Genomic DNA, 17,126 nt, shown 5'->3' on the forward strand with positions numbered 1-17,126 from the left:
TTATTTTATTATTTTCAAATTTTTTGTTATATGAACATTTGAAAAGGATAAAGTTTATTTAAAATTTTTTATTTTGTTGTTTTACATCAAAACAAATTATGATATAAATTTAGATTTTGTTATTTTATATGCTACGATGATCATGATGATATTTGATATTATATCTTGTTTAATTTTTTTTTATTATAAACATTTCAAAACTTTTTTTTAATATTATAATCGAATCAAACCGAACCGAATTTTTATTTGATTATAATTTTAAGTATATAAAACCGAACCGAACCAAATCGAACCGAATAAAATTAAATAACCGTTTGATTGTAAATTTTCAAAACTCAAAATATCCGAATCCGAATTAACCGTGACCGATTAAACCGAACCGTTGGCACTAATTCTTCTAGTGGCATCCGTCTATGATTATGCCACCCGACCTCGTATTCTATTACGAAAAAATATTTGAATTTTCGCCCTTTTTTTTAAAAAAAAGGTGAAAAATTAATTACTACGACAAAAATTGGAAATAATTTCACAACGTATAACAATGTTTTCCTTTAACCAAGGACAGAGTAGGGAGAAATTCTTGAAACGGGAGAGGAGCAACCAGAACCTTCCCCGGCTAGTTTTCGTCGTCAGAGTTATCAAATGTGATTTTCTTCGCCTTTGGAGCATCAGCTGCGATTTCCTTGAAATGAGCTCCGTATAGTTTCGATTCCTGCAACCAAATTCGTCACCAATAACCGAATCAATCTTAACCGTATCCGTGACCAAACCGAATCCGGTATAAAAACCAAATGACTCAATCTAAAATTCCTTTGAGAGACAAGTATTATCAATAGATCCGGATCCGAACCAAATCCAAACCGAACAACTTTGTCTAAAACAGAATATAACCGAACCGAAGCTCGAAATGACCGCCCTGATCATCAGGCAACAACCTTGGTGGTGGCGGGTGATTGCGGAAGTCTTTAAAACCGTACAAACGAGAACCCAAACAGAAGCAAATAATCAATAACCGGAAAAATCGAAAACCCATTTGAAAAACAAGTATTTTATCAATAAAAACCAAATCTGAACCGAATTCAACACAGAAATCAGACGTGTGATTGCTGAATGCTGAATGTGAAACCCTAACCTTTTTCTTCACATGAGTCCCAAACTTCATAAGCTCACTCGGCACCACTTGCCCTGCTTCTCTAAGAACATTCACCAATTCCCCAGCAAGACCCTGGAAACGATGCGATCAATCGAAAAGCTTTGATTTTTTAAACATAATCCAACAAGTTTTCAGATTTTTCCATCTTTCATGCCAAAAAGTTTTGAACTTTTGATTTTTAAATCCTCATTCATCGGAACGGAAACCATCCATCCATCCATCCACAAAAAGTTTTCGAATTGATTTTTCATTTCTTCTTCACTGACCTTGTTCTGTTGCGTGAAGAACGTGTGGGCGACACCCTTTTTCCCGGCCCTTCCCGTTCTCCCGATTCTGTGGACGTAATCCTCTGTGGTTAACGGGAAACTATAGTTTATCACTACTTCCACATCGGGAATATCCAGCCCTCTTGCCGCTACGTCGGTAGCCACCTGCAATTTCGGGTCCAACGGAAAAAAAACTCGGTTTAACGATACAATATAAGCAATTTCGGGTGCAATGGGGAAAAAAAAATCTCAGTTTAACGATACAAGAGAACAACCAACATAGATTGTCAGCAATTTCGGATGCAACGGAACAAAAATCTCGGTTGAACGATGCAAGAGAAAAACTGACAGAGATTGCGAATTGCTCGGAACATACCATGAGAGGGCAAGTCCCTTCCTTGAACAATGACAAGGATCTGGTACGATCAGTCTGTGCTTTGTTACCATGTATAGATACAGCTTTCCAACCTCTGCATCGTAACGAAAATTTTAAAACCCCTCAATGAACATTTACTTCATTAAAGTTTTCGCCTTTGGCTGTGTTTGGATGCCGAGGTAGAAAAAAGATCATACCTTTGTTGAAGAAAACGCTCGAGACGTTCAGCTTCCACCTTGTACAAGGCAAAAACCAGTACCCTGTTCCTGTAGATAGACAACAACCGAGGAATTACAAACACGATACGAATGAAAATATCGGGTAGATGGGTTTGGAAATTGGTTCCTTTTCTCACTACCTTTGAGATTTGTGGTATTTTTCTAGTAAAGAAATAAGACGTTGATCACGAGCACGCTCGTCCAGGACCTGCATTGGCAACCATTAGATGATCAGTTGTGAATCGGGAAAAAAGATTTTGATAATGGAATATTACACAATTGTTTCGAGAAAATACCTCAACGATTTGCATAACATCGTGATTAGCAGCCAAGTCTACAGAACCTATGACAACCTGAAAGAAATTCAAATGATCTTTCCGTGTGGTTGAATAACCGGAAGCTCAGAACAAGATCGAGGGTAAATAATATACCTTAACCGGGTTAGGATCCATAAATTCTTCAGCCAACTTGTGGACAGCCAAAGGCCAAGTCGCGCTGAACATAACCATCTGGCGAACTATGGAAGGATAAAAAAGGGTGACATAAAATGTAATTAATTTTTCAAGAAATGGAATTTCATTTTCATGATCGATATGCCGACATCAATACTTGCCTGAATTTGTCTTGCTCAGTATAAAACGAACAGGCTCCTCAAAACCCAAGTCAAGCATTCGATCTGCTTCGTCTAACACCTAAAAAAGAAGAACCATGTGTTACTGTTGAATGCCCGAGACGAGAAAATCAATCTACAATGTTCCATGAGAGATAAATACCGTAATAAAATCAATACAACAGAATCATACGGTCCATAGCTCACCACAAAAGAAACATCTGAAAGATTCAGTGCTTTACACTCAATAAGATCCCTAAGCCGACCTGGTGTACCGATAACAATATCCTGCAAAGTATAAGCCATGTTACGATAGATAGATAGATAGATACGTGATTCATAACAAGGTGGTGTGAGAAGAAACATTAGACACATTGTTCATATGTTCAAGAATGGATTAAGTAAGGCTTCTTACAACACCAGACCGAAGTGCGGATATCTGAGGCTTTTTAGAAGCTCCACCAAACAGACAAACCGATTTCAGACCACATGGTGCTCCAGCTTCACTCAGAACATCAGAAATCTGCCATCAATAACAGAGAAAAAGAATGTATTCAGGCCCAAACTATGACAAAACATGGATCCATCATATAAATCTTTTCTCTTTTTTTTCTTTCTTTCAAGAACACATACAGTGAAGCCGAATCCGGACATTGATACATCAAACTAGAAAAATGGATTGAACAAACAAGAACCTAACAAGAAAGTCTACTTGTCTCATTACCTGGACAGCCAACTCTCGAGTAGGAGACATCACTAGACAAGAAGGGTTGTAGTTCTTTGATCCTTTACCCTTTTTCTTCTTCAAAACATGCATGATGGCAGGGATTCCAAACGCCAATGTCTTACCTATTCACAAAGAAAAAAGTTTCAATTTTTAAAGTTTCCATACAATCAAAATCATATCTTTTGTGAACTCAACAAAATTGCAAATCTCAAAATACCAAAATCACGCAATTTCAACAGATTCATATAGCGATTGTAGTATAATTGCGGAATCAGTACAAGGAAACTAACCTGACCCAGTTTTTGCAATCCCGATAACATCACGATCATTCAACAAAAACGGCCATGAATGCGCCTGAATTGGAGATGGTTTCTGAAAATTCTTACAGCATTGGAGAACGTTCTCCGGCAAATTGGAAGCGTCAAACGACGTCAAAGCTGCATATTTTGCCTCCTCCACACCTTTTCCCGTTACTACAACCTTCTTATCTCCTTCCCCTTCTTCCTCATCGCCATTGCTCAAACCCGAATCCTCAGTTTTCGGCTTCTTCTCCGGGACCTCTCCCGCCGACCCATTCTCTTCCTTCTTCTTCTTCGCCTCCTTCTCCTTCTCTCTCTTCCGTTTCTTCTTCTCCTTTTTGCTCAGATCCTCCCCGTCCTCGAGCTCTCGATCTGGTACTTTCATGGGTTCTTCGGCTTCTTCTTCTGGGTGCTTGTTCTTTTTGTTCTTCTTCTTCTTCGTTTTCTCTTTGATCAGATTATCGGCGGCTACTGGTTCACCGGAGACGGCAAGCTCTTCTTTCTTCCCGACCATTGTTACGGGAGCTTCAGAGCTGAACTTGCAGAAGCGAGAAACCAGAGCCGACGCCCTTTGAGGTTTTTTAGGGTTTTTAAGGATCTCCGAAAATTGTCACCTCGTCCCATGATTTTATTAAATTGTAATCTGACCTCAATATTAGTAACGTAACTTAACAAAAGCCCTGTATTCGTATAACTATCAATTTGACCCACGCAATTTTGTTAAATTACAATCAAGGCTCTACATCAGTGGCACTACTCAAATAAAGTCCTAAACTCGTAAAGTTATCACTTAAATCCCATCCGAAATAAAAACAAAGAAGCATGTAAAAGTTACTATACATCGTTAATATTTTCCATTAATATAATTTAACATTAAGGTCTAACAAAATATGCATTATATAAAAAATACCCTTATTTTGATATTCTTATTTCAACATATACTTTTATCCAATTGTGACCATGTGACTCAAAATATAGCGTGATCACATTTTGATTTTATTGATTATAATATTAAATTTATGATGATCTCACTAATTCATTATATTCATATATTGTATATCTTACTAATTATTTAATTAAAACATCATAAATTTAACATCATAAATAATGAATTTTGGGTCACATAGATCACATGGTCACAATTGGATAAAAGTATGTGTTGAAATAAGAATAACAAAATAAAAATATTTTTGATAATGGGGCGATAAAAAGATTAGGAGATGGAAGATAGATATTAGATACTAATTCTTTATTTGAATTATATCCATGAGGAGTCTTTGACAACGACATTAAATTATTTTAATTTTTGTGGTCAATATATAAACAAATCCACAAGTTGGTTATAATATTTTATTATATATTAACCAAACTTATTAAATAAATATCAGTTGAATTACATAATATTTGCTTCATTATAAATTATTGTTATATTTATTAGTTCTGTATAGTTTACTTCCCCTTGGATAAATATTTAGAGTCATAGGTTTATTTATAAATCACGTCATATTTATTTAATTTCTAATGTAATATTTAATTCGATTTGTATTTTATTTCAATTCGATTTTTAGTATAAAAATTCTGAAAAAACTTATTTTTTTATTTTTTTTTATTTTTTTATTTAATTGAGATCCAATCCAACAATTTTAGAAAATTTATATCGAATTATGCATCATCCACTTGCAATCTTTTGGAGAGAGAGAAAGCAGAGAGGCATTATTAAGTGGCTGAAGGAACAGTCCTCCTTGTTCTTTTTCCTTCTTCTTCTTCTTCCTTTTGTGTATAGAGTTGGAGAATATGTACCCTTTTGCTCCTTTCTACTGTTTGTTTTGATTGTTTCTCGGGAAAATTCAGGCCAAGATCAAAGTGGGGGCTCTTCTTTTTGCTCGTAAGATAACGTAATTCGTCCTCAATACGATGGTTGGCCTTTTCTCCAGATTTTCTAGAAGCGGCCATCGTCGATCACAGAGCGCCGTTGTAAGCTCTCTCTCTCTGGATCGAAGAATACATTCTATTTTCTTCTGGGTGCGAGCAAATCAAGGGTTTTTTTCTTTCCTAAATCAGCTTCGTTGATCTTGTCGCTCTTGAAGTTCATGTCTCTATGGAACAGGAGCTTGTGTTCTGTCAGATCTCTGTTTATGTTTCTCCAGCAGTGTTTCAGCTGTTCTTGCAACTTATACCTCGTTTCGAACTGCTGAAAAACGTCACCTTTAGCTTCTGGGTTGCTTGATTTCGAGATTCCAAGATGAGATTCTTTTGCAATGAAACCCTTTCAAGGATTCTCTAGCAGGAACACGACGCGTCGACAGTTTTGCCTTCATGTCCTAAGTCTAATCTCTTGTTTCTAATCTGCTTTTGGGTTATTAATATGGTGGGAGGCCAAATCCTATCTTGCAATGTGTTCTTTAAGCTTGTCTGTATATATACTAACTTTCTCTCAGAATGGTAAGGAGGATGAGTTTGGTATGGCTTCATACCATTTCATGGCTGAAACTCTATAAAGCTTCCGCCTTTTCTCGGGATAATCTTGTATAAGGACTGCTTTGAGATGTTGTATGTGTTGGTTTGTAGACCAATTGTGCAACTGAATTGACATGTTACTTTGGTCAGGATGAGAGGGAAGTACTGCCTCCGGCTTCTGATACTGCTCCTGTGTCTGCTACCATGCCGGCTGTTAGTCATGGGATTGAAGTGGCAACTGAATTTAAACCGGTCGAACATCCGGTTGAGCCTCTGGACAATGACCAACCGATCCAATGCCCACTGCCCGAGCCATCCATTCTCAATGTAAGCTCCTTATAGCCGATCTTTTCCTCTCCTTTCGGTATTATTTTAGATTGATTTCGGTTGGTTGTAAAGACAGATGCTTGCAGATTCATCTTTCAGTATCTCTATGGATGATTTCATATTCTGTAGCTTGAATGTTTTGGCATTGTCATTCTTGTTCTGTATTGGGTTTTTCTTAAACATAGGATGGGAGGATTTGGAAGGAGAGACTATCAGCATCGATGAGGAGAAGGGGCGATTTGCCGGTTGTAAAAGACGGGCCAGCAGCTGCGTCCGATGGCTCTGGAACAAAACCTCCGCGTCCAAGCCAACCCAACCGCTCGATCTTGCCATCCCTCAGCGCCCCCGAACACAACTTGCTTAATCTCCTCGAAGAATGCAATGCAACCTAAGAACCCCGAGATCAGTTTCCCACAACTCATAGTTTAAAGATTTATCACGACGATACAAACCCTCTTCTTCATGTTTCTGCTCTTACTTCTGTGTGAATGTTATACACTAAAATCACCTGTAATCATCAAGCTTTTGATCTGTAGATCTTTCAACCGATATTCTATAACAAAAAAACGGGTTTTACTCTGTTCTTCATCTTCCTTCTGAGACTTGTCATGTGATTGCGTAGTTTGAGGAAAGACCAGATTCAGGACCAGCTTTTATCTCAGAGGTAATGTGTAAACACCTGTCTGATTTGTGGATCCATGGCTTTTTTCTGATTGTGATCTTATCTTTTTTAGGCATCAGAGATTGAATCCTCTCCAAGTTATTTCACTATCAGCCTTGTTTCGTAAGCGAGAAAGGACTTTCCTTTTTCTCTTTCATTCACTTTCTTTTCTTCAACATGAAGAAATACATTCATCTCCTTGAACACAGACACTTACACTGAACAAACTGAACAAACAAGTTCTATGGATAGAATCAGACAGGTAACTGAGGAACTGTATAGACATCTGATACTGTCGGGTTGACAAGATGTTTCCTTGGCCCGCGATCGCTCCCGTGGTTGATTCTTTTCATCTGATCCGATCCAACGGCCAGGGTTCGTCCTTCAGCCACACGATCCACCGCGTGATCGACTCTGATTCTTGCAGAGGCTGAAGAAGCTAGAGGAAGATGAAGAAGGAGAACAAGGAGGAGAGTTGCAGCAAAAGATGAAAACTTCAAGTGACCCATTACTTGTTTTGCCATTTTCTTTGCGAAAGTTTGGATTTTTTTTTTGAGGTTTTGTGTGGAGTGGGAGAGTTGAAAATGGTGGTAATAAATAGGGCACAGAAAGAAAGACAAAAGGGGATAAGGAAGTGAATGAAGAAGAACAACCTTTGCTTTGAGTTGAAGTCACAACACTTTGTCCCCTCATCCAATAAACAACACTCACTCACATGATTTGATGATTTGTGTTTATCTTTCTTTATTGTAGCTTTACCACACCTTATCATATCAATATTCTATTATGGAAAGTCATAATTGTTCTTATCCAAGTGTTATATCCCAATAATTCAATGTATCATTTACTTCCTCCAAAAAGGAAAAAAAAAATCCAAATGGCATAATTTTTCATACAATATGGAAAAAAAATACAGTAAGAGAGGGACTATAGTTGTATTTTCATTTTTAATGAAAATTTGTAAACTAAAATTTTAAAATAGTTAAAAACTTTTCTTTGTTAAGTTGGATTTTAATAATGTCACCATATATATGATATTATTTAAGGTTTAATTTTAAATAGAATATTTTATTAATAAAAAATTTCAGATTATAAAATTATTTCCTTTAAAATTTAGAAAAAATGACTTACTAACTATATTTATTTATTTATTTTAAATTTAAATATTGTAAGTCTAAATCCTTCAAATAGATTTGGTTCGGATTTTATTGACGGCCAGTACTACCAAAGCCCAAACAATATTTGGAGTCTATATGGGCCGCATCATCAATGCTGACCCAATTAAAAAAACGACGATGAAAGAAACTGTCCCACGCGCACAACTCGCGAGTTGTTATCACGCGCCAGATTTTGCCGGACTATATAGTCCAGGAAAATGGCCGATTTTGACTCCTGGAATAAAAATGGCGCGTGGAGCTATTTTTCTCAAATCATAATCGCAACTTCCATTAAAAAAAACAGAGGTTGAATGATATTGGGCTTTCTTCTCTGTAGGCCCATTGATATTGGGCTTTAAGGCCGTCGTATTTATACTTAGACCCGGACCCGGTCCCGGACCCGGACCCGGACCCGGACCCGGTTTATGTTTCCCTGAGCTCAAGAAATGTCGTTTAAAAGGGAAGAGAGAGGGAGAAGAAACGGAGGTTTTCCCCAGAATTCGCCGAACGATCGTCGATTTTGCTCCGCCGACCGGAATATCCACCATGGCTGCTCTGCAATATCTAGATTCCTTGCGCAATGCGCACCCGGACCTTGCAGACTGGTTCAACTCCCTAACGGATCTGTACGAGAAGAAGCTTTGGCACCAACTCACCCTCAAGCTCGAGCAGTTCATCTCTCTCCCCGTCTTTCAGGTCCCGTTGCATCTCTCTCTACATGTTCATGTGCATATTTTCTTCTCTTTCTCGTTCGATTTCGGCGGATTTCCGTTCGATTTCTTGTTCCCGTGTTTGTTCTCCATGGTTCTGTGGTGCTTCGCGAGTTTTTCAGCTTCTAGATCTGGTGCACGATAGAGCAGGAGTTTTACCGCGGAAATTGGGTCTAGGTTACCGGGCGCTACGGATTTAGTGCCTTATTTTTTTTTTCATTATGATCGATGATTTGCGATTTCCAACTTCTGTCAAGCACTGGTGCTCTGTGAGCTCGTTTAATTGTTACAATTACGGGAAATTACGAGAACCTTAGCGATAAGTTGGTTGTGTGTGTGTGGTAATTGCCAACCTTCGTTCGTTGGTTGCATGACCTGACGAAGCTGGAGTATATATAAGTTTCAGGGCTGTGAGTTGAGATATAGATACCCTTTGGTCTGAATTTCGAATCAGTGTTTGCTTTCTTCCTTGCATTTGATGCTAATTAACCGGCGAAGTCAAGTCTGAAGGATCTGTCTTAAGATTGTTTCTTCTGTATGTTCATCTCAGGCTGGCGACGCCCTGATACAGCTTTACCACAATTTCATCGCCGACTTTGAGACAAAGATCAATCTCTTGAAGCTCGCGCATTTTGCTGTCATAGTATCTAGGCAATATGCCGAGAAAGAAGCCGCGATCAGTTACCTCGATGGGGTGATCGGGAAGGTACGAGCTACGAAAGAGCAGCGGGTAGCGGAGCCGATTCTGTACGTAAAGATGCAGATAGCTTTGATCAAGCTGGAGCAAGGTGACCAGAAAGAGTGCAAGAAGATGTTAGATGACGGAAAGAGCACCCTCGACAGTTTGACGGACATTGACCCGTCTGTTTATGCCGGGTTTTATTGGGTGTCTTCCCAATACCATAAATATCGCCAAGAGTTTTCCGAATTCTACAAGTGTGCCCTTTTATACCTCGCCTACACTTCTGTGGAGTCTCTCTCAGAATCATTTAAGCTGGTATGTTCTCTTACTCAGCTGTATACTTGTCTGCTTATGCTTTTGATAAGAGTCAAACTAAGATTTAGCTTCTAAAATTGAATTTACCAGAAAATTTGGATAGTTATATATATATATATATACACACACACTTCTGGTTATGTGGTTCATTTTCTTCTTTGTATTGTTCTTTCAGGACCTGGCATTTGATCTGTCACTTTCTGCTCTGTTGGGAGATGACATCTACAACTTTGGGGAACTGCTCGCCCATCCCATTGTATGTAACATTTTTCTACTACCACCATTGTTTAAGTTTTTTTTTCTGAATTGGTGATTAGCTGAAAGATGACATCATGGGAACAAAAGTTCATTGTTTACATTTTTTTTTATTAATCAGTGATCCAATTTTAGATTTGAGTTAGCATTTCCGTCTTGTCTTGTCTTGTCTTCTGTCAACTGGTTGATGTCTTTTTTTTTTTTTAATTTCTATTGTTGTCTATGCAGTTGAACAGTTTATCGGGATCGAAGGTCGAGTGGCTATATTATATGCTTCAGGCATTCAACACTGGCGATTTGGTTCGGTATCAAGAACTATGCCGTGTTCACAACGATGCGTTAAGGGCTCAACCCGCATTGGTCCAAAACGAGAAGAAACTTCTTGAAAAGATTAACATTCTGTGCCTGATGGAGATCATCTTTAGGTCAATAATTTTTTCCCAGACTCTCTCTCTCCCCTTTATAAGTTAAGACCGGGAATAATGGTTTAGCTTGTATGATTATTGCAGCCGACCTTCCGAGGACAGAACGATACCGTTGAGAATCATCGCTGATCGTACAAAACTCTCGATCGAGGATGTCGAGCATCTTCTCATGAGAAGCCTATCTGTAAGCACACTGCACTTCTTCAGTCTTCTTCTTCTCGCAATATTTGCTTCTTTCTCGAGGAATGATACGAAAGAAAATTGATATTTTTGCTCGGAAATGGCATAATCGATGCTTATGCAGGTTCATCTTATGGAAGGCATAATCGACGAGGTGGAAGGGACAGTGCACGTATCGTGGGTACAACCTAGAGTTTTGGGGATACCGCAGATAAAATCATTGCGTGAACATCTCGACGGCTGGCTCGACAAAGTTCACACCGCATTGGTATCCGTCGAGAGCGAAACCCCCGATTTCGTCAGCTCGTGAATCCTCCTCCTTCCTTGCTCTTCTAACCATTTCGACAACCAGGAAGAACGGAAGAAAATATCAAAAAGGGCATTGACGCAGATGAGCAAAGAGTCAGTTTTTTTTTTTTGGATAAGATATGATTTTGGCAACTCGGGTTCAGAGATTTGTATTCTTAGGTCTTTGTCTTTGGTTCTACGAGCCGAGCCAGTTCACTCTGTTTGGTAATGGTAACTCTTTTTACTTCAAATTAGCCTTATGAGGAAATGTCAGATATTATTTTATGTAGCTGTAAACAATGCCTTTATACCTATTAAAATTGGTACGCAATACCACTCGTGCGTACAAGCCACGTGTCTTATTTCATCAAAACATCAAGGAACCAAAACATAATCTCTCACATATACCGTGAGGAGCTTTCGAAGTTCGGATATGAACCAATAGAATCCAGACACGTCGGCTAATAATATCCTGACCCCCAAAGATCTAATCTCCGGGAAGTGGGGTCCACTGACCGTGGCCGCCTAGAGAATCCAAAGCACCCAACCATCTCTCAGCAAAGCTATCAAACGAAATTTAAAAAAAAAAAAGGGCCAAATTTAAATACCTGTGGTTGTTTTTTCCCGGAAAATCTCGTCCACGAGCTTCACTTTCTCTGAAACTCACCTTCAATTCCCAGCAAAAAAGTTTCCACCTTTACCCACTTCCCATCAATTTTATAGAACTTTCAATCCCAAACTAAAGATCGGAAATCAATTCTAGTGACAGCCACTCCGTCACTGAATCATGTAATTCCGACAGTTTTGGCCTTGGTTTGGTGATAAGTAATGGTGGGGATGAGAGAATGATTGGAGCGCCACTCCTACAAGCGCCACTCTTCCCAAAAGAGGAACTAATACCAAGAAACCCAGAATTCAACTTGAAATCAAAAGAGAGAGAGTGTTTGCACCTGTTGAAGAGATGCAACGATGTGGAGGAGCTCAAGCAGGTCCACTCCAGATTCGTCAAGCTCGGCCTCTTCTGGTCTTCTCCTTTCTCCACGAGCAGCATTTTATCCGCCTGCGCTCTCTCGGGCTGGGAGGACGGCATGGATTACGCCGACTCTGTTTTCCGAGTGATTGATGATCCGTGTGCCTTCGATTTCAACACAATGATCAGAGGGTACGTAAAGGAATCGAGATTCGAGGAAGCTTTGGATGTTTATAACGAGATGATCGAGAGAGGGATCGAACCGGATAATTTCACGTACCCGGCTCTCCTCAAGGCTTGCACTAGGATGAAGGCGGTTCGACAAGGGAAGCAGATTCACGGGCATGTCTTCAAGCTCGGCCTCGATACTGATATCTACGTGCAGAACGGCTTGATCCATATGTACGGAAAATGTGGAGAAATAGCACTTTCTCGTGCGGTGTTTGAGAAGTTGGAAGCCAAGACAGTTGCTTCTTGGAGTTCCGTGATTTCAGCTCATGCCGGGGAGGGAATGTGGATCGATTGCTTGAGGTTATTCCAAGAAATGTGTAGAGAGGATGATCTGAGAGCAGAGGAAAGCGCGTTGGTCAGTGCCCTCTCGGCTTGCGCTAACACGGGTTATCGCAATCTGGGAATGAGCATACATGGCTTCCTGTTAAGAAACATAAGTGAACACAACATTATAGTCGAGACGTCGCTCATAGATATGTATGGTAAATGCGGGTGCTTAGACAAAGCATCGAGAGTTTTTAATCAGATGGAAACTAGGAACAATTTGACTTACAGCGCGATGATCTCGGGACTCGCCCTCCATGGCCAAGGAGAAGCGGCTTTGAGGACGTTCTCGGAGATGGCGGAAGAAGAAGGGTTTGAACCGGATCATGTCGTGTATGTCAGTGTTCTCAATGCCTGTAGCCATTCCGGCCTCGTCAAAGAAGGCCTTCAAGTCTTCGAGAAAATGATGATGGAAAATAAGGTGGAACCGACGGTTCAACACTACGGCTGCCTGGTTGACCTTCTGGGAAGAGCCGGGCTGCTTGGGGAAGCCATGGAAATCATCCAAAGCATGCCTGTCGAGCAGAATGAGGTTGTCTGGAGAAACTTACTCAGCTCATGCAGAGTTCATCGTAACACCGAGCTAGGCCAGATCGCAGCTCGGGAACTACTTAAGCTAAACTCACACAACCCCGGTGACTATTTGTTGATCTCCAACATGTATTCACAGGCTCAGATGTGGGAAGATGTAGCTAGGGTCAGAACAGAAATGGCAGTCAAGGGTTTAGCCCAAATACCGGGATTCAGCCTGGTCGAGGTAAAAGGGAAAACCTACAGGTTTGTATCACAGGATAGGGCTCACCCACAATCAAAAGAAATCTACAAGATGATACACCAGATGGAATGGCAGCTAAAATTCGAAGGATATTCACAAGACACTACACAGGTAACACTCAATGTAGAGGAAGAGGAAAAAAGAGACAGACTAAAAGGGCACAGTCAAAAGCTGGCTATTGCCTTTGCACTGTTATATACATCCCCAGGATCTACTATCAGGATAGCTAGAAATCTGAGAATGTGTGGTGACTGCCACACTTATACTAAAATGATCTCCATGATCTATGAAAGAGAGATTGTTGTAAGAGATAAAAACAGGTTCCACCATTTTAAAGGTGGAGTTTGCTCCTGTAAAGATTACTGGTGATTCAGCTGCTTCACTGTCCCCTATTTTCTGAACCTATTCCAGACTCTCTTCAAGCCCGACGAAACCAATTATCGAAGCCAAAAATGTAACACAAGTGAATATTGTTCTAAATAGGTATTGTTTTATTTTTCAGCCAGTGTTTTCCAAGAGTTACAAAACTAACAAGTTACAATAACGCCAGATGAACGCAATTTAGCCAAGAAATTCAGTACCCGAGTCTATACAACTCACGTGCAAAATACCTTGATGAATGTTGGCTTACTCCAAAAATGTTGGCTTACTCAAGATGAACTGACAAAACACCTGACGTAATTCCCGATGTACGTGGATCGCCACTTTCCAAGCAAACACCATGTGGATATTCTCTCACCAATAAGGTAAGGACATTCTTTGAACTCCATGCCTTGGTCAGCGTATTGCCAGAGTCACCTAAAGTGATGGCAAATATGGCATCAAATCCACCAGCACCAGGAACACCAGCCAGCAAAACCCCTTCAGCATTCATTGTAGCATCCAAAAGTTGAGCTTGTGATTCAGGCTCTATCTGCATTGTCATGGTCTCTCACAGTCATCAAAGATCCGAAACAAGAAAATTTGTTGGAAATGTCATGTCTTAAAAGCTTATTAGCAGGAAAAAATGTCCATATGAAACTGGAAAATCTATCAGGTTTTTATGTCTCCATGTGCTTACAAAAAGCTCTACGGCAAGCTGATATAAGTATATGCATAAACAAAACTCTTCGGGGCATGTATTGTAAGTTCATGTATGAAGCAATCGCCAAAACAGGAAAAAGGGAACTTACAGGAACACCAGCAGCCTCACCCATCTTGCGCATAAGATTCCTGATCATCAACATAGCATCTCTTGCCCCTAACAATGCCTTGATAATCACCTCTTTAATCGGTTCAGTCGCATGTAGCATCCACTGTTCATGTGATTTAGGAGGTGAATGAGCAAAGTTGCTTCAAAATATCGAACGACATTGCTCTAGATAAGTGGGAAAGTACCTTTTCTGAAGTAAGCATACTACACGACTTAATGATGCCAATATAAGCATCCCAATGGTCTTTCGCTAATTTAGTCAGCATGTTTAGCGTAGTTTCAAGCTCCAAATTTGCATCTGACAACTTTTTCCAAATTTCTTGCGACTTCTCTGGATCAGCCATTTGCCATTTTTTGACAGCACCGACCATCGAGGGAGTGGAGGATCCGCCACTTCCAGGTTCCCCAAGGTACTAAATAAGACAAACCGTAGATCCCATTAGTATGTTGGGCTTCATAGAAAAACCTATCAACCTATAGATTCATTGAGAAAGAAATGGAAGAGATAAGATTCTTTGGTAAATCTACTTTACTTAGATTCTCTATCAAATAAAAATCTGGGACCATTAACATGGAAAGCATGCATAATCCCGCGAATTACTTCTGAATAAAATAAATTCAATAAAAAAAATTATATTTGAGAACCATAGAGTAACTCTTGAGGGCAGTTCTTTCAGAATCAAATTGATGCATCGCATTGCGTTAATGCTCCAGTAAGCTTCTAGATTTGATTGCTTGCTTACAAGATTCATCAGTGGTGGTAAAGAGAACTCCGATAACTCGTGGTCCCATTTCCCTTTTAAAATTTCACCAATTACTTCAGGTAATGGCAGACCATTTGCCGCAACCTGCAAAATTCAGTTTAAGACACATTTTCCAGAAAATTATGATTTGAGGACAAAATTTTCGATACAGAAAATAGAAAAAAGAACTTCTGAAAATTATAAACCTGAGCAAATGACAAAAGTTCCGGAGAGAAGCGAACATAACGCTGACTCCCATAGACAGCACAGCTGACATCAAATCCGCTTCCAACTTTCCCTTGTGCAAGACAATGGGCTGTCTGTGTTATCATATGGATAACATCTAAATCAGAACACCCCAGCTTTCCTTCTTTACATAGTTCAAATAGGTCAACCACTCCAAGATAGTGCAACAGAGCAGCAACAACAGCTGTTGTCATAGCTGCAGAAGAACCCAAGCCAGTTTTTGCTACTTCGGGTTTGCAATTAGCACCATCCGATTCTTCTGCATTGAAGGTGATTGATGCAAAAGGTGCAAGGGTAGCCAAAGATTCTGGTGTCAAAGGAAGCCCCCGCGACTCAATCTACGAGAATTAGCAAGTTTATCAACAGTTTGCACTAGCATGTCAGGCAAAAACTTCTATGAAGCTTGACATCTAACACTAATAGCTGACAAGACCTAGAACTAACAATATTGACTGCCATGGAAATTTGAAGTGTATTTATTAGAACATCCTACAGAACTCACACCAACAAGATATACAACAACAACAACACTTTAATCCCAAGTTTATTTGGGGTCGGCCGCATGAATTCTCCGTTTAATATACACAAATGCTAGCCAAACAAATTCCAAGTGTTTCAGTGAAAGAAAGGTAGAACACCTGACTCCGGTACGAGTAAAAGTCATTGCTGCCTAGGATTGTGATATCAAGACCTGCAAAAACAATTTAGATAAAAGTTCAGACATCCAAAGGTCCAGTTCAGAGATTAACATGTAAAAAAGAGCCGAGAATTAAAGATTACCTTGCAAGAGTAGATTATGCAGCGCGTCTTTCTTGCTCCTGTCAGTAGCTACATGAGCAGCAGCTACAGCATACTGCACCGCATGCTCTACAAAGGGGTTTCTCGAGTCACTGGAGTGTTTTGCAGATAGAAAGGAGCAAAACAAGAAATCGTTCAGTGCTCAAATCTCCACAAAGAAAACCAACTCTAGAGCAAGACGGAATTGGAAACATAAATGTGTATGATGAACTCGAACAGAAGATCTTATGATCAACAAGGATGCAGAGCAACTGATAAGGTCTTAGAAGCCTTGCCTTGCAGATACAGACTGAAGGGTCAAATGTTTAAGTGATAGCTTATACATGCTTTCTCTTGAGAGCTGTGGTGATGTTAATTTGACATCTGTCCACGACTGGAAATAATCAACAATAACGGTTGTTTATCAGCCCTAAAGCTATACTGGCAACTACATATCAAAATCAGTCAATCCGGAGACGAAAATAAGTTCCGATAGAACAACAATGAGATGAAGGCACAAGCTCTTAGTGGAAGCACATACCCATGCCCAACTTTCAGGATTCACCTCTTCATAGAGCGGCTTAACAATGGCATAGAATCGTGCATTTGTGCTCAACACAAGCCCAGCATTCGGCCTCTCGAGTACGAGGTAACCCCCAGTCATCAACACCTTCCCAGGAGCAGAAGCAACACTGCATCCACAAACTCAACCATAAGATTCGTCCTTTTATGGGTTCTTAGACACAGAGATAGACTCTTTCC

The 17,126-nt window shown here is 39.8% G+C and overlaps 5 protein-coding genes across 5 annotated transcripts in view; 3 read left to right on the forward strand and 2 right to left on the reverse strand.

The window, feature by feature from the left end:
• Positions 1–382: 382 nt before the first annotated feature.
• LOC104798505 (DEAD-box ATP-dependent RNA helicase 5) lies at positions 383–4,219 on the reverse strand. Its single transcript, XM_010520631.2, has 13 exons — positions 3,641–4,219; positions 3,348–3,472; positions 3,039–3,146; positions 2,831–2,911; positions 2,627–2,705; positions 2,445–2,530; positions 2,310–2,366; positions 2,154–2,221; positions 1,993–2,061; positions 1,796–1,889; positions 1,420–1,584; positions 1,133–1,225; positions 383–712 (listed from the first exon to the last, which is right to left on the reverse strand). The coding sequence occupies exons 1-13, from the start codon at positions 4,161–4,163 to the stop codon at positions 617–619; spliced, it is 1,644 nt and encodes a 547-aa protein (XP_010518933.1). The 5' UTR covers positions 4,164–4,219; the 3' UTR covers positions 383–616.
• Positions 4,220–5,338: 1,119 nt separating this feature from the next.
• Positions 5,339–7,089, forward strand: LOC104798506. Its single transcript, XM_010520632.1, has 3 exons — positions 5,339–5,623; positions 6,257–6,433; positions 6,619–7,089. Exons 1-3 carry the CDS (start codon positions 5,564–5,566, stop codon positions 6,823–6,825), a joined length of 444 nt encoding a protein of 147 aa, XP_010518934.1. The 5' UTR covers positions 5,339–5,563; the 3' UTR covers positions 6,826–7,089.
• Positions 7,090–8,731: 1,642 nt separating this feature from the next.
• LOC104798508 (26S proteasome non-ATPase regulatory subunit 13 homolog B-like) lies at positions 8,732–11,442 on the forward strand. Its single transcript, XM_010520634.1, has 6 exons — positions 8,732–8,947; positions 9,512–9,958; positions 10,134–10,214; positions 10,442–10,638; positions 10,723–10,822; positions 10,943–11,442. Exons 1-6 carry the CDS (start codon positions 8,798–8,800, stop codon positions 11,126–11,128), a joined length of 1,161 nt encoding a protein of 386 aa, XP_010518936.1. The 5' UTR covers positions 8,732–8,797; the 3' UTR covers positions 11,129–11,442.
• Positions 11,443–11,681: 239 nt separating this feature from the next.
• Positions 11,682–13,804, forward strand: LOC104798507 (pentatricopeptide repeat-containing protein At1g31920). The gene has a single exon (XM_010520633.2). The coding sequence runs from the start codon at positions 11,952–11,954 to the stop codon at positions 13,773–13,775; it is 1,824 nt and encodes a 607-aa protein (XP_010518935.1). The 5' UTR covers positions 11,682–11,951; the 3' UTR covers positions 13,776–13,804.
• A 70-nt stretch (positions 13,805–13,874) lies between these two features.
• Positions 13,875–17,126, reverse strand: part of LOC104798509 (phosphomevalonate kinase) — a 4,158-nt gene continuing 906 nt past the window's right edge. The window contains exons 3-11 of the mRNA XM_010520635.2: positions 16,906–17,056; positions 16,661–16,758; positions 16,368–16,477; positions 16,226–16,278; positions 15,548–15,925; positions 15,342–15,446; positions 14,784–15,011; positions 14,579–14,701; positions 13,875–14,319 (exon numbers count right to left, since the gene is read on the reverse strand). Coding sequence (XP_010518937.1) covers positions 14,053–14,319; positions 14,579–14,701; positions 14,784–15,011; positions 15,342–15,446; positions 15,548–15,925; positions 16,226–16,278; positions 16,368–16,477; positions 16,661–16,758; positions 16,906–17,056 — 1,513 coding nt within the window. The 3' untranslated portion in view covers positions 13,875–14,052. The remainder of the gene's footprint in view (positions 14,320–14,578; positions 14,702–14,783; positions 15,012–15,341; positions 15,447–15,547; positions 15,926–16,225; positions 16,279–16,367; positions 16,478–16,660; positions 16,759–16,905; positions 17,057–17,126) is intronic.

The sequence above is a fragment of the Tarenaya hassleriana genome, unplaced genomic scaffold (assembly GCF_000463585.1).
Source record: "Tarenaya hassleriana unplaced genomic scaffold, ASM46358v1 Cleome54, whole genome shotgun sequence".
NCBI classification, from domain to species: Eukaryota; Viridiplantae; Streptophyta; class Magnoliopsida; order Brassicales; family Cleomaceae; genus Tarenaya; species Tarenaya hassleriana.

Excerpts from the sequence above, each read along its gene's own strand:
- LOC104798505 (XM_010520631.2), bottom strand. The coding sequence starts at position 4,163 with ATGGTCGGGAAGAAAGAAGAGCTTGCCGTCTCCGGTGAACCAGTAGCC. Across the intron at positions 2,531-2,626 it reads ACTGAGCAAGACAAATTCAG|TTCGCCAGATGGTTATGTTC; the intron begins GCAAGTATTGAT and ends ATCCTTCCATAG. Across the intron at positions 2,222-2,309 it reads ATGTTATGCAAATCGTTGAG|GTCCTGGACGAGCGTGCTCG; the intron begins GTATTTTCTCGA and ends TTGCCAATGCAG.
- LOC104798506 (XM_010520632.1), top strand. The coding sequence starts at position 5,564 with ATGGTTGGCCTTTTCTCCAGATTTTCTAGAAGCGGCCATCGTCGATCA. Across the intron at positions 5,624-6,256 it reads GTCGATCACAGAGCGCCGTT|GATGAGAGGGAAGTACTGCC; the intron begins GTAAGCTCTCTC and ends TACTTTGGTCAG. Across the intron at positions 6,434-6,618 it reads CCGAGCCATCCATTCTCAAT|GATGGGAGGATTTGGAAGGA; the intron begins GTAAGCTCCTTA and ends TCTTAAACATAG.
- LOC104798507 (XM_010520633.2), top strand. The coding sequence starts at position 11,952 with ATGATTGGAGCGCCACTCCTACAAGCGCCACTCTTCCCAAAAGAGGAA.
- LOC104798508 (XM_010520634.1), top strand. The coding sequence starts at position 8,798 with ATGGCTGCTCTGCAATATCTAGATTCCTTGCGCAATGCGCACCCGGAC. Across the intron at positions 10,215-10,441 it reads AACTGCTCGCCCATCCCATT|TTGAACAGTTTATCGGGATC; the intron begins GTATGTAACATT and ends TTGTCTATGCAG. Across the intron at positions 10,639-10,722 it reads CTGATGGAGATCATCTTTAG|CCGACCTTCCGAGGACAGAA; the intron begins GTCAATAATTTT and ends TGATTATTGCAG.